Raw genomic sequence first — 16566 nt, 5'->3', positions numbered from 1 at the left:
CAATAATAGCTACAGTAATTTTTCAGATTGACACTCTCAAACCTTCAGGAATGGTGAAACGAGTGGGTGTCACGCTAGACTCACAACTATCCTTTTCCTAACATATCTCTTCTGTTCTCAAATCAGGTTTCTGCTCTCTTCGTCGACGCCATTCTATTCTATACTTTGACTTTGCCTCTTTACATACTCTGGTTAATGCCTTTATCATTTCCAAACTTGACTACAGTAACTCTATACTTGCAGGACTCCCAAACTTTCAGCTAAAAAGACTAAAAAAACTTCATAATTCGGCTGCCCGCTTTCTCTGTAGAGCTAAACACTCAGATCATGTCACTCCTTTGTTTCTTCAACTTCACTGATTGCCTTTCCCCCATCGGTCTTTCTTTAAAATTCTCTGTTTTGGTCCATAAGTCATATCATAATGGTCTCCCTTCTTTTCTTTTATCCTTGATTATTCCTTACACGCCTGCAAGATCTTTATGTTCGCTTGATTCTCACCAAATAGTTTTTACTACTCCGAAATCTGCACATCTAGAATCTACTCAAAACTCTGCCTTCTATTTTCTTAGTCCTAAACTTTGGAATGATTTACCCCCTTCCATCCATTCAGAATCCTCTTTAATTAAATTTAAGGCTTTACTAAAAACACATTTTTTTTCTAATGCCTTTGGTACCAACTCTCAATAAAGTTCTATTTCTTGACTTGGACCTCTGATACAATGGTTATTTTTGAAATCATGCTTGTCTTGATTTGTATGATATCTTTCCTATCTCAATGGAATTCTGTTACTTCTTATTTCTTTTTTAAAATGTTTTAATTATAAACCACCCTGACCTGTCTGTTCAGATAGGGTGGTATAACAAGTTTTAATAAACATAAACACAAACACACTTCAGTCGCTTACCTGATATGGAGCGAGGGTAGTGCTGGTCACTGCAAAGATAGGCTGGATGTTAGAGGCTGAAAGCACATGAGCAAGATGTCCAACTGAGGGATAGTCCTTCATTCAAAAAAAAAAAAAAAACCAACATATGTAAGCCTCTGTCCTTCCACAATCCTTAGAGTAGCCCACCTCAAAAATCAATGATTTCTTATGTACGTGTGTAAATCTTGACTTCACCCATGCTGCTCCCAAAAGCACTCCTGGGTTATATAATGTATGCGCATTCTGGTTATCATATGTACCTTTATAAATAGCATTTTACAGCCATATACTGTCATATAAGTGCAAAAATTACCCTCTAAGAGGAAAAAGTGCATACCAGCCTTCAATATTAGGGACACTATGTACACATCAACAAACAGGTATTTCATTTCCGGTCTTGTATACCCACATATAGGTTGCTGTTCTGGTAGATTCCATCTTTATTCAGATGACACTTCCCGTCACTGGGCATATAAATACCTCCGAGCTTTCCATCCCCTGCCATGTGGAAGGTGTCATCTGATGTAAACACCAGCAGCCGGGTGACATTCCTCCAGCCAATCTGATCCTAGGAGCAAAATTACCAGGATGAGTTGTCCAAGTGACAGCGCAAAGATGTGAGAGACAAAGAACAGAGACTCAGGATGGTGAACACTCACAGTTATTTGTCTGCAGCACACAAACAGCAGCCCATTCCCTTGGGAAGCTGAGGTTTAAAAAGCGGGCACAAGGAAGAAAAGTCCCAGAGGACTGTCTCTATTCTCTGTCAATGTGTCTAGAACTGGGCTTCTATTTCTGTCTCAGATCCCAACAAAATAGAAATTCAAGGGGTAATATTCAGCCTGTAGTGGTCAGCGATTTTTTTCAGTGCCAGCAAGAATATGCCCAGATAGTCAATGCTGGACCATGTCTGGATACCAGCATTGAACATCTGTGTACATGCGGATGGCCAGCACCTATCTGGTTAAGTGCCGACTCCATTCCAGGACCACCCATAAGACAGCCAGTTTCTATTTGACTGGTTAGAGGGGATATTCAGTGGCACTATCCAGGTTAAGTGCTGCTGAATATCCATGGATAGCCTGCTGAGCGCTATTTAACTGTTTAGGAGCCTCTCCTACCCAGAAACCAAGCAGAAAAGCACTTGGGGAGTTAAGGGGAGACACACGGTAAAAGCAACTAATGCTCCCTCACAGGGCCGGTCTTAGGCAGGGGTGACAGGGGTGTTTGCACAGGGCCTAGTGCTCCCAGGGGCCCTGTGGCAGCCTTTGCATCTCCCTCCCACTCCCTGCTATTGCCGTCTCCTGTTTAGAGAGCTGCACAGGAGTGGAAGGAATCCACGGTGATCTAAATTTTGCTTCTCCTCCCCCGAGCGGCATGGTGCCCTCCAGGCACATACCTGAAGCCACCCTGGTGGTCTAGTGGATTCTTCAGGGCAGGAAAGATCTCCAGTCTTTCTTGCCCGCTGCTGTTGACCCTCTTGTTGCCGCATCACTTTTTTAAAATGGCTGGATTTCCGGTTGGGTCATGGAGGAGTGAGGACGCGAGGGTTCACCGCTCCTGAGTGACCACTATAATCTGCATTATAAAACTTTCTTCTCTCCCCCCCCCCCCCCCCGGGATTTGACAAAGCAAAGCTGTCGGGTGAGTCAGAGACAGACTAGAGTGCTCTGGTGCTCTGGTGCCAACTACGAGGCACAGATGATGACTAAAAGTGCAAGGAGAAAGGTTAAAGAGAAAAGCCGAACACAGGGGACAAAGATGGTGGATGCAGGCATACTGCCTTCACCGACGCCATCACCAAGCTCAGTATGGACAGCAGAAATCACAGCTGTAGTGACAATGGCTGTGGAACAAACACTTGGTAGGAAGCTGCAGTTAATTTTAGATAAGCTGGATGGCATGGAAGAACGTTATATGACCTGTTTATTTTCTCAGAATCTGCCTTTGCTAATCAAGCAGCAGAAGCAGTGGCCCGTCTCATCTCTCTCTGGGCAAAGTTACATATGCCCTCCAAATATCTAGCTTTCCCAACCTTGAATCTGCTCATGACAGGCTTACACCGTCAGGCAGTATGGACTCTTGTAATTAGAAAGGAACCCAGTATGTAGTAGATATAATAAGTCCACCGTCGAGAATATGTTGAAAAAAAAAAAAGTTGTACCAGTTTCGAGATGAAACCGGAGTTGAAAGATATGAAAAAGATATGAGAGGGAGTTAGTTAGATGGATTTAGGAGCAATACAGTTGACAGAGGATAGACAGCGAGAGGTTAAAAAGAATACCTGTGTAAATGACTGTTTAACTTGTACCACTTCAGCATAGAACAGGGACAAAAAACGAACGGAAAAGGGGGGAAAAAATCACTTTCTGAGCTTTTAAAAGTGAACTGTAGAGCCTCCTCTGCTGAAGCAGTGCTGGATTGATAAGGCAGCTAAAGTGGGCAAGCTTCCCAGATTCTCATGTCCTTGAGATAGTGAACTACAGCACTTGTTAGGGAAAACTTTTAAAAGCTACAGAAAGAAATGGCAGTTTTGGGACCCTGGATAAGGATATTAAAAAAAATGTGAGAAAAAGGGTTTAGAACTTACAGCTCTTCGGGCAATTTTAAATAAATTTACAAAGGCAGATTCGAAGCCCAAGAGGCAGTAACCATCCTCTGGCTACCAATATGTTTATTTTCTCAGAATCTGCCTTTGCTAATCAAGCAGCGGAAGCAGTGGCCCGTCTCATCTCTCTCTGGGCAAAGTTACATATGCCCTCCAAATATCTAGCTTTCCCAACCTTGAATCTGCTCATGACAGGCTTACACCGTCAGGCAGTATGGACTCTTGTAATTAGAAAGGAACCCAGTATGTAGTAGATATAATAAGATAGTTTATTACAATCTTACCAATGGTAATACAGGTAGGTTAAGCATTCACATAATGGAACCGCATATCATGGCACGTCCTCTCTCTCTAGCCTTCTGGAGTCTCCCTTCTCTGTTCGTCTTCTCCTCTCATCTCCTTCTTCTTCTCATCTCGTCTCGTCTCGTCTGAACTAATACTCCTCAAACTGCTGCTTATATACAATTTTGGCCCTATTCATTTCAATGGACCCCAGCTGTCTCAACAGGGCTCCTAGTCCTTATCAGTTGATCAGAATGACTTCACATGTACCCAAACCTTCCTGTAGCCCCCCCTTTGGATGTTCTCACCCGGGGTGCAGCTGACCCAGCACTATCTCTACGTAACCATAGCAACTCTTGCTTATGACGTCTTGCAGGTGCCAATCTCAGGATTGTTTATAGAGTAGATTGCCCCCACCCTTGCCAGTTCAGCACTTGCCACAGTGAAATGTAACTGTGTCAAAGGTGATCTCTGATTTTAAGAAGCCTAGCTCTTATTATGAGCCATTGGCCTGTATTTTACTGAGAGCAAGGGCTAGCATAACTCTTCAGACCTTGGTGGCAGAGTAACAGACGGTCCAACAGAGGGTGGGGAACATCGAGGACACTATGCAGCAGGTATCGGCGGAGCAACCGCGGCTCATAATGTGCATTTCAGAGCTCGAAATGAAAGTAGAAGACCTAGAGAATAGGTCTCGCCGCAATAATCTGCGCTTGGTCGGCTACCCGAAACCCTCCCTGAAAGAGACCTCCGCACATTTTTGGAATCGTGGCTTCCACAAGTGCTGCAGCTGAAAGACCAGGATGGTCCCCTTCGGGCGGAGAAAGCTCACAGAATGGGGCAACGAGAAGAAGGGGATACTAGGCCCCGAGTAGTAATCTTTAAAGTGTTAAACTATGTGCATAAGGTGGCAATACTGAGAGCGGGAACGCAGATGGAGTATCAGGGCGCGCGAGTGTTGTGTTTCTAGGACTATTCCGCTAAGGTATCAGGAGCCCGTAGATCATTTGCCCCGCTGTGCTCCAAGCTGTTTGGCAGGGCCGCCGAGAGACTGGGCCGGGCCCGGGGCAAGGCCACCCTCGCCCCCCCCCCCCCGCCGCCTCCTCCGAGGTCGTCGTCATTGCCGCCCCTCCTCCATCCGCCCCCCTCCGTCCACCACCGGGCCGGGCCCCCCTGAATTCAAATCATAGCGCCTCACCTCGACCTCGCTCCGTGTGAAAGAAGCACAGCAGCGGCAGTCTGCAGATCGCCACCCTTTGGGCCTTCCCTCCCTGTGTCCCGCCCTCACGCAAGGTACGTTAGACACAGGGAGGGAAGGCCTGAAGGGAGGCGATCTGCAGACTGCCGCTGCTGCGCTTCTTTCACACGGAGCAAGGTCGAGGTGAGGCGCTAGTAGAAGCAATTTTCAGTTTCAGCAAAAAGTCTGTCCTAACTTTATCCACTTAGTTATCCATTCACCTGTCTGAATATCAGCCAGCACCTGGATAACTGACAGTGGCCGCATATTCAATGGCAGTGCCCGGTTTAGGCCCCAGCACTGAAATATCCAGGTCTCATTCGGCCCATGGCTGTCAGTGACTTTAACACCACTGACTGCCATGGATTGAATATCTGAGAGTATACCAATATGTTTAAAAGGCCTAAACTAAACGGCAGTGATGATACTGCCAACTATATGTATAGACAAGTAATTGAAAATTCTTAGTGATCAATGCAGAAACTTGAATACATTACAACAATATCAGTATTTTCCCAGATGTAGCTAAAGCCATACAGAAGGGTAGTTTTGATGATTAAGACCTCAAATTCTGCAGATAGGTGGGAAGTGGAGGAGTACTTAGTGATTAGTGCAGTGGCCTGAGAACCAGGGGAATCAAATAGCCGAATGTCAATAAAGAAAACTCACAAAACCAACTACTACCTTACTACAGATTGCTCCTGCCTATGCCAGCTCCAATTTCAAAATGGTTGCCATGACTGCCGGTGGCAAACTCATGAGACTGCCACTGCTAGTTGTGGCAGCCATTTTGACAGTGGAAATGGGATGGGCAGCAGCAACTGAGGATCTCTCCTGCCCCGACTAGCCACTAGATCACCAGGATGGTAAAGTAGGCCCGAGGGAGGGGGAGGGTGGTGGCAGCCTATGGATGGATCCAGGAGGGGGTTTCTTATGTTAGGGAGGAAAGAGGGAGGAAGAAAGTGAGAGTGGGAGCTCCTGCGTTGGCACTGGCAGCGAAGGAAGAAGAGGAAGGGAGTGACAGCTCTTCCCAGTCAGGGGGGCTGGGTCGGTTTTTGCTGAAACCAAGCAGTGAATTCCAGGTGCAGATTTGGTTTTGGCTGAAATAATAATTTTGAAATAAAACAGTTTTAGTCACCGTCTGAAGTGTGTATTATCGTTCAGCATGTAACTCCGGTTACTTCTTGCTTAGTGTGTAATCTTTACACCTAATGGTTATTTCCTTGTATGTGACCTCCTTCTCCCTCTCAGCAAAACCTGGGACTTTCATCATTCCACTGTCACTTCCTGATTATCCTTACAATCTATGCTCTGATGGTTAGTCCCTGCAGGTGACCCTCTTTCTCCAATCAAGTGCTGACTTAAATGACCTTCACTGCAACACTAGTTTCAGGCACTGATCCTATTGGTTCTTTTCCTTGCCCTCTAGCTTTGTTGTCTTCTTAAATTGTCCCTCTCTCTTGCCTGCAAGGCAGATTCTTCATCTTGCCTCCCTCTCCCCTCCAGGAATCGGACTCTCTTTTAACCATACAAACTTTGCAGCTCAGCTCAGCACAAATACAATACAATATAAGCATTTCTATACGACAGCAACCAAATATTTTAGTTAGCATAGAGTGGAGGAGTGGCCTAGTGGTTAGGGTGGTGGACTTTGGCAGTGGCATTCCTAGGGGCGCTGACACCCGGGGCGGATCGCTGATGCGCCCCGCCCCCCCGGGTGCAGTGCCCCCCCCTGTGCAGCGTGACCCCCCACCCCGGCGAAAAAAACCCCTCCCCCCCCGGGTGCACGCCACTGGGGGGGTGCCGCACGCCGGTCAGCATCATTCTTTCCATGCTCCCTCTGCCCCGGAACAGGAAGTAACCTGTTCCGGGGCAAAGGGAGCATGGAAACGAACGACGCTGACCGGTGCGCGGCACCCCCCCAGCGGCGTGCACCCGGGGCGGACCGGCCCCACTGCCCCCCCCTTGGTACACCACTGGACTTTGGTCCTGGGGAACTGACAAACTGAGTTCGATTCCCACTTCAGGAACAGGCAGCTCCTTGTAACTCTGGGCAAGTCACTTAACCCTCCATTGCCCCAGGTACAAAAAAGTACCTGTATACAATATGTAAGCTGCATTGAGCCTGCCATGAGTGGGAAAGCGTGGGGTACAAATGTAACAAAAATAAAAATAAATAAAATATAACCCAGCCATTTCTGAGATTTACAATAATCACTAAGAAGGTATACAATCTATATAAATGTAAATGTTCGTTTGTTCAAAATCTTAAATCTCTGAAAGTTCTTCACCGATTGCTTTCAAATTTGGACACAACGTTGCATTCGAATACGCGCATGTTTTTATATACCTACTATTATATAGATGTCACAGCTATCATACTCGCGGAGCGGAAGCAGTGCGACGAGTAATTGCAAATCAAACTGAGGAAGAACGGTTATCACCGAACGAGCGAAACACACAAAGAATGGCTCAAATACGTGCCGAGGAAGCAGCAGAGCGACGTGCAGCCAGACTTGACGATGCACGGTTGCGAGCACGGCAATTGCGTTCTGCACCTTCAGATCTGTTTCGTTCTCAACAGAATCAACGCGACAGGCTGAGAGTGGCTTAAATCTCTGAAAGTGCTTCACCGATTGCTTTGAAATTACACGCATGTTTTTATATACCTACTATTATATAGATGTCACAGCTGTCGTACTCGTGAAGCGGAAGCAGTGCGACAAGTAATTGCAAATTAAACTGAGGAAGAACGGCCATCAGCGAATGAGCGAAACACACAAAGAATGGCTCAAATACGTGCCGAGGAAGCAGCAGAGAGACGTGCAGCCAAACTTGACTATGCATGGTTGCGAGCACGGCGATCACGTTCTGCAGCTACAGATCTGCTTCATTCTCAACAGAATCAACGCGACAGGCTGAGAGTGGCTTAAATCTCTGAAAGTTCTTCACCGATTGCTTTGAAATTTTGACACAATGTTGCATTCGAATACGCACGTGTTTTTATATACCTACAATTGCAAATCAAACTGAGGAAGAACGGGCATCAGCGAATGAGCAAAACAGACAAAGAATGGTTCAAATACGTGCTGAGGAAACAGCACAGCGAAAAACATCGCTCAAGGCTCTTGTTCGATCATTGCAAGATTTGCATGGAAACATCAGACCATTTGGGAACACATTAATATTGCTTGCAGGAGATTTCAGGCAAACATTACCTGTAGTTCCTCGATCGACACCAGTGGACGAAATAAATGCTTGCCTAAAATACTCTACTTTGTGGCAACACGTGAAGACGTTAAACTTAACTACAAATATGCGTGTCCAACTGCAAAACGATCAATCAGCTCAGATATTCTCACATCAATTGTTGAAAATTGGGAACGGAAAGGTGCTGGTTGATCTGACCTCAGGACGAATTTTATTGCCTCATAACTTCTGCAATTTAGTGACCTCAAAAGAACAATTGGTTGAAAAAGTATTTCCCAGTATTCAAACCAATTATAAGAATCACGATTCGCTGAATGAACGAGCTATTCTTGCGGCCAAGTACAAAGACGTCTACGAACTGAACAATATTATTCAGTCTAACATTCAAAGCGAGCCACTCACATATAAGTCTGTCGACACTGTTCTGGAAGCAGATGAAGCGCTTAATTATCCAACAGACTTTTTCAATTCACTCAATCTGCCAGGGATGCCACCGCACGTACTGCAATTGAAAATCGGCGTGCCAATTATCATGTTGCGAAATATCAACCAGCCAAAGATTTGCAACTGCACGTGGCTTGAAGTAAAAAAATTAATGAGCAATGTCGTACAAGCAACAATCTTGACAGGACCTTTCAAAGGTGAACATGTCCTCATTCTTTGCATTCCTATGATTCCAACAGATATGCCATTTCAATTTAACAGATTGCAATTCCCAATTCGATTGGCGTTTGCAATCACCATCAACAAAGCTCAGGGCCAATCTTTAGAATTCACACGTTTACATCTACACACGGATTGCTTCTCATATGGACAATTATATGTTGCATGTTCTACAGTCGGCAAACCAGACAATCGCTATCTCTGCACACACAATGGAACAACAAAAAATATTGTATACCCACAAGCATTGTGAAATTAAACATATTAGAAATGTGCGCTTCCTCTTTTCTTTCTTTTCTATTTAACCAGACTGAGCCACAGCAACGTGTGGCTGGGTAGAGCTAGTTATTCAATAAAAAGGAAATGATCTAACTTACAACAAGCTAGCAGAGGGTTTGCCAGCTTTAAAATTTACCATAACTGCTAATTAAGGGCCCCATTTACTAAGCCTTGTAGGCGCCTACTCGCGCCAAAATTGACTTACCGCCTGACTACCAAATGGCTCTTGCGGTAATTTCATTTTTGGCACGCGTCTGATACGCGCATATGAAAACTATTTTTTATTTACTGGCGTGATTAGCGGACGCGCGTAGGTCATTACCACCCAAATTCTTTACCGCTAGGTCTATGGCTGGCGGTAAGGTCTCAGACCCAAAATGGACGCATGGCAATTTTGATTTTGCCCCATGTCCATTTTCAGGGGGAGGGGGGAAGGCCTTTTTTACAGGTGCGCTTAAAAATTATACCACAAGTCATTTTTTTTAGCGCGCCTTTGTAAAAGGACCCCTAAAATTTTAATAATTATCAATAAAAAAAAATGTTTTCAATTTACAACGAAAAAACAGTTTGCCTCAATTCTAAGAGAAGAAGGTAATTCATTCCATAACTTTACATCTTGGTAAGAGAAGGTGGATGGAAATTGATGATTTTATTTTAGGGGCCCTGTTTACTAAGCGCTGTCGATAGCATTAGTGCGCACTCATTTTTAGCGCGTGCTAAAAACACTAGTGCACCTTAGTAAGCAAGGCCCTAGGTTTTTTACAGATGGAAAATTCAGTCACTTAACCCTCCATTGCCCCATGTAAGCCGCATTGAGCCTGCCATGAGTGGGAAAGCGCGGGGTACAAATGTAACAAAAAAAAAAAAGACAATTTTGATTCCTAGATTTTATACTCTTACAGCTAGAAGATTGGTTAATAAGCTGGTTCACATATAAAGGTGCAGTTCCAAACAAAATTCAATGAATAGTCAACATTTAAATGTAACATGAGCTTTTATTGGCAACCATTGTAAACTTTTAAGCTCAACATCTCTCTTTTAAGTTTAATCACCCTTCCCTTTTAACTTAACTTTTCAACCTCCTCAGTTCATTCACCGACTAGCTCCACCTCTACAATATATGACCCATCTTTCAAACTTTCCATATCCACTTTTCAGCAACAGTGAAGACCCAGCTCAAAGACTATTGTACTGGGGCAGAAAGACATTTGGTTTCAGTTTCTGCTTTTCTTAAATAATATTGTCTATACTTGTTTTGCAATAAACAATTGAAATTCAGAAAAATAGTTTTCCTTGTGGACATTGACCTGCTGGTTTATTGGTTTAACATTTTAGAATATAAAAGCATATGCATGCTTTATGAGACCAGAAACACTTGTACAGCTGACTGCTAAAGCTGTGTGGGCGGGGTCAACCTGGCAAACTGAAGGAAAGGCGATCTGTTGAGAAAACATTTTGCAATATTTAGGAAGAGATGTCAACAGAAAGATAGAGAATGTGAATTTTTTACAGTCACACACAGTTTTAAGAATTTTTCTCCCTGAATACACTGTTCAGTTCTTCATGCTTTACATGTGTCAATATGATGCCCGAATGAAGTTCTAACTACAGACCAGTTGCATCCATACCACTAATAACCAAAATAACAGAAGGAGTGGTAACCAAACAACTCACAAGTTATCTTGACAAGTTCTCAATACTGCATGACGCCCAATCAGGATTCTGTTCGAATCACAGCACAGAAACAGTATTAACTACCCTACTGACCAAATTTAAGCAACGGATCGCAACCGGCTCCAATATACTCCTCCTACAATTTGACATGTCAAGTGCCTTTGACATGGTTGACCACGGAATCCTATTACACATTCTTGAATATTTCGGCATCGGAGGCAATGTCCTAAATTGGTTCAAGGGGTTCTTAACCTCACGCTCATACCAAGTCACATCAAATTCAACCACATCTGCCGCATGGACACCTGAGTGCGGAGTACCGCAGAGATCCCCCCTCTCACCAACAATTTTCAACCTACTGATGACCCCACTGGCAAAACTTCTATCAAACCATAACCTTAACCCTTACATATATGCCGATGATGTAACGATATATATTCCTTTTAAACAAAACATCAACGAAATCTCCAACGAAATCAACCAAAGTCTACACATCATGAACACCTGGGCAGATGCATTCCGACTGAAATTGAACGCAGAAAAAACTCAATGCCTCATACTAACCTCCCAATACAACACAACCAAATTTACCGCTATCAACACACCTAAACTAAACTTGCCAATATCAGAAAATTTAAAAATCCTTGGAGTCACAATCGACCACCACCTTACACTTGAGACTCACGCGAATAACACAACAAAAAAGATGTTCTTCTCCATGTGGAAGCTGAAAAGAATAAAACCATTCTTTCTAAGATCTGTCTTCCGCAACCTGGTACAATCACTCGTACTAAGCCATCTGGATTACTGCAACTCACTATACGCAGGCTGCAAAGAACAAATAATGAGAAAACTTCAGACAGCCCAGAATACAGCAGCCAGACTCATCTTCGGAAAACCAAAATACGAAAGCGCAGCACCCTTACGTGAGAAACTACACTGGCTCCCACTCAAGGAACGTGTCACCTTTAAAATATGCACGTTAGTTCACAAAATCATTCACGGTGAAGCCCCTGCATACATGTCCGACTTGGTAGACCTGCCACCCAGAAACGCCAAAAAATCATCCAGAACTTTCCTCAACCTTCACTTCCCTAAGTGCAAAGGCATAAAGTGTAAAGTACTACATGCATCAACCTTCTCCTACATGAGCACGCAACTCTGGAACGCACTGCCATGCGGCCTGAGAGCGGTCTATGAGTTGACCGACTTCCGCAAATGATTGAAGACCTATCTCTTTGAAAAAACATACTGCAAGGATCAAAACATATAAATCCCATATACACCATAACAATTCCTCAAGACATTACCTCACGTACTCCACTTCCCCGTACTCTCTCCCATTCAATAATCTACCCACAGATAAAAACTGTTATACCCCATCGCTCTCTTGCTATTATTCGATCACCCTAGTAATTCCCCAACGTCATATCCTATAGTTTCTACGCCCCAAAGGTGATTGACCTGACTCTGTCTTCCTTAACTATTCACAATGTAACCCATACTCGTAATGTAACAAACTGTATTTCCATAATTTACAATGTATTGTAAGCCACACTGAGCCCGCAAATAGGTGGGAAAATGTGGGATACAAATGCAATTAAATAAATAAATAAATAAGTTCTGATTACAATCAGTACAGCAGCACCCTCTGATGTGCTTAGATTCATAATGAAGTATGAGAAACTTTCAAAAAGATTAGAATCTCCTCAACATGAAAAAAGGGTGGGAGATATTACTGATTTTGTTTTAGCTGCTAGAAGAATTATCTTTAAAATAGTAAATTTTTCCTAGTAGCAAAAAGAGCAGAAGGCAGACTTACCGTACAGACAGCTGCCTGCATGATTGCATCAAATCCACCTTCAGGGGAGTCCAGATTCCCAGAGATGTTCTGCTCACTGACCTTCAGCTCGAATTTGGTGGCATTGTCAGTGAGTGACAGCACATGCTTGAAGCTGAAAGGTGGCTGGCACTGCTCCATCCGGTCCGGGCATGGGTTCAACATCTTTGGATTTGCTGTGCTGACATATGGAAGCACTGTCTTATCCACGAAGGAACCAAAACCTGCCAGCAATATAAAATCCAGAGCCTTAGAAGGGTGCAAAGATCAGGAACTCAGAAAATCCCAAGGTCGAGGGTAAAGCAGGAAATCTCACAGGGCCAACCCAACCACAAGGAAGAGTGGAAGACTAAGCATTTGCCTAGAGAAGCACAATTTGTTTTTTTTGGGGGGGGGGGGGGGGGGGGGGGAGGGGAGGGCACCAGCACAGTAGTTGATGTCACTAAACAAGAGTCAACCCATCTGGCGCAGGGCTTTGAACTCCAATGCAGCTCAGGACTGCCACATCCTGTCCCTCAAAACAGTAAGTTTGGAGGGGACAAGATGTGGAAAGCCTTGAGCACATGCAAATGCTCAAAATCCCACACTGGTTTCATTGATTCTGCTTTAGAGCTACCAAGCTTGGACCGACTTGTTAGGACAGTGCAGCAGCAGTGAAAGCAAGCGCTACGAGGCTGAGATAGGCCTAGCACTGGAAAGGAAGGGGGGAGATGCTGGAAACATGATGGACAGGGGGAGAGAAGGAGGGGGATGCTGGATACCTTAGAGCCAGGCACCAGTACTATTCAGCGCCGGTACCCACCTAGCTAACTGGGCTTGTAGGACCAACGGCAGTTTTTACTTTGCCTGTTTAGCTATCCAGGTACAGCATTGAATGCCAGCTGTTCCTGTATAACTTTTGGGAGTCACTGATGACCCAGATATTCAGTGCAGGGCCCGAATTTGGTTGGGCATTGAATATTGAAGTCTAATTTAGCCAGTGGTGGTCTGTGTTTAAAGAACTGCTGACCGCACTTGCTAAATACTGACCCCACCTTCCTGCAGATAAAAGTATGCATTGGTGGTTCTTTCTGTTCGAGGGACTATCAGGGACTTTAGGAAATCCACCCAGCTTTTTGTTCCTTTTTTTCTCCTGGAGGCATGGGATTGATATATTGATGAGCATTTTTTTAATTGAAAATTTATTGAAAAAAATTGAGCCTCCTAAGAAACAAGTGGAGATGAGGACTGTGTCAGAATTTAAGAAAGCATGGGGCAGACACATGGGATCTCTTAGAAAAAGGAGGAGTTAGTGGTTACTGAGGATGGGCAGACTGGATGAATCATTCGGCCCTTATCTGCAATCATGTTTCTATGTTTCTATCAGGATTTATTGCTTTGCTTTCACTGCAATTGCTCTCCATCCTCCTCCCCCATCAAAGCTTCTGCCCTAGGCAGCCATCTCTTCTTAGTCCCCACCATTCCCCCAGCTAATCTCTAATTCCCCATCCTTCCACCCTACCCAGTTCCTCGAGTCTGGGTGCAGCAGGGGTGGAGTCAGTGGTGTGCTGGAGCTAGCTCACACCGGCTCGCAAGAGCTGGTTGTTAATTTTTTAAAGATCTTGTGAGCTGGTTGTTCAGCACGGCGAGCCGGCTCCGGTAAATGAGGTAAGCTTGGCAGGAGGGCGCCACAAGCCATGCTTACCCCATTTACCTCACCTCCCACCACTGCCCTCATTTGCCTGCGCCACCCTGGGGGGGGGGGGGTTAAATCATTTTTATTACCTCCGTCGAAGCGGCCATGTCATTGAAAGCCCTGCCCGTCTCTAGCCTTCCCTTCGTGAGTTCGTTCCCTCAGAGTCCCGCCTTCTAATGTCATTTCCTCTTTCCGTGAGGGCGGGACTCTGATAGAACGAATTCACGAAGGGAAGGCTAGAGACGGGCAGGGCTTTCAATGACATGGCCACTTCGATGGAGGTAATAAAAAAAGATTTAAACCACGCAGGGCGCTGTGGCAGAAAGAAAAAGGGGGATGTTGGGGGGGAGAAGAGGGTGGGCAGGTGGAATGGAATGGGAGGGGAGGATGGGGGTGAAGGAGAATCACTGGACGTGGATGGGAGCGGGAGGGTAGGGCAGGAGAGGAGAATTGCTGGGTATGGATGGATGGAGGGGGCGGGAGAGAGAAGAGGATTGCTGGATATGGATGGATGGATGGAGGGCAGGGGAGAGGAGAGTTGCTGGACATGGGTGGATGGAGGGGAGAGCAGGGAGAGAGGAGAATTGTTGAACATGGATGGAGGGCACGGAATGGAAGACAGGAAGGAGATGCACATGGATGGAGGGGAAGGGAGAGAGAAAAATGCTGGACATGGATGGAGGGGAGGGAAGAGAGAGGAAGTGAGATGAACATGAATGGAGGGGAGAGAGGAGAAATGCTGTACATGGATGGAGGGGGGCAGGGCTTTTTTGAGGGGGTACTTGGGGATACTGAGTACCGGCACTTTTTCCATTGTCTGATAAAATTGACCCATGGACCCCAAGTTTTAATGAAAGAGCTCAGGCTCTACACACCAATTCTGCCTTGTCATACATTCTGTGACTGGTTGCAGGGGGCCTGGCTACTGTGGGGTGGGTCCCTCAGTGATCACTCCACCCCTGAAGGGTGGCCTAGCATTTGAGTACCAGCACCTTTTTTGCTAGAAAAGCACACTGGAGGGGGGAGAGGAAAAATGCTGGACATGGATGGAGGAGAGTGAAGGGAGAGAGAAGAAATGCTGGACATGGATGGAGGGGAGGGAAGAGAGAGGAAGGAGATGAGATGAGGGAAAAGGAAGAGAGGAGAAAAACTGCACATGGATGGAGAAAATAGACAGAAGCTGGATCCACTGGACAGTCAAGTCTGCGGAGGACCCAGCTTTTACTTACGGATGTAGGGCAAGAAATGAAAAAGAAAGGCGTAAAGTAAAGAAATAAATGGAAAGGAAGCCCTGGAAACAGAGTTAAGAGGACAGATAGTAGCAGAATCAGATACTGGGCCAGCATGATCGGAAAAACAAAGTCATCAGACAACAAAGGTAGAAAAAAATCATTTTATTTTCATTATAGTGTTTGGAACGTGTCCACTTTGAGAATCAGGTGCTCAATGTTAAAAGTTTATATTTATTTACTTATTTATGGCATTTTATCCCACATTAAACATGAATTAGATTGGAACATGGGATCATTTAATTTTTTTTTCCTGGAGAGAGTAATGCATTGCCCCCCCCCCCCCAGGCTCTCTCCCCGGCTATAGCCAGCTCTGCAATTTGGGGGGGGGGGGTGCAGAGGTGGACGGGGGGGGGGGGGGTGCAGAGGTGGACGAGGGGCGCAGAGGTGGATGGAGGTGGGGTGGGGCACAGAAGTGGACCAGGGAGATAGCCTATTGTTGAACATTTACCAGCACACCACTGGGTGGAGTTCACATGTATGTGCATTGACTTTATAATCAATCTGTGTTAATTTCATGCATACTTGTGAACTCTGCTTTCTGCAACTACATTCAAGCTAAAGCGTCAATTTGTGATGCCAGTATTTTATAAACACACATATTAGGCACCTACATGCTTTTATTAAAATAGTATCTAACTAGGCACCCACTTGGCCTCTTCACCTAGGCCCCTGTTATAAAATTACCTCTATATGGGAGCATGGGTATCATGCAATGCTGGCTGCCCTCAAGCAAGTGTGCTCTTTTCGCCATGTGTACACAGAATTTTGTAATAGCCATGCTGTAAAACACATTCCTCCAAATTCTATAAATGGTGCTCAAAATTGGGCACGTAAATTTTTACGCACACCCAATTTATACATGCAATTTGATTGACTAGTG

The 16566-nt window shown here is 45.0% G+C and overlaps 1 protein-coding gene across 1 annotated transcript in view; it reads right to left on the bottom strand.

Annotated features, from left to right (window-relative positions):
* Positions 1 to 16566, bottom strand: part of ITGB7 (integrin subunit beta 7) — a 342955-nt gene that overhangs the window by 121135 nt on the left and 205254 nt on the right. Inside the window, exons 6-8 of the mRNA XM_030198181.1 lie at positions 12702 to 12943; positions 1336 to 1494; positions 906 to 1001 (exon numbers count right to left, since the gene is read on the bottom strand). Coding sequence (XP_030054041.1) covers positions 906 to 1001; positions 1336 to 1494; positions 12702 to 12943 — 497 coding nt within the window. The remainder of the gene's footprint in view (positions 1 to 905; positions 1002 to 1335; positions 1495 to 12701; positions 12944 to 16566) is intronic.

This window comes from Microcaecilia unicolor, chromosome 3 (assembly GCF_901765095.1).
Source record: "Microcaecilia unicolor chromosome 3, aMicUni1.1, whole genome shotgun sequence".
NCBI lineage: Eukaryota > Metazoa > Chordata > Amphibia > Gymnophiona > Siphonopidae > Microcaecilia > Microcaecilia unicolor.
This window is presented reverse-complemented; position numbering and strand designations above follow the sequence as displayed.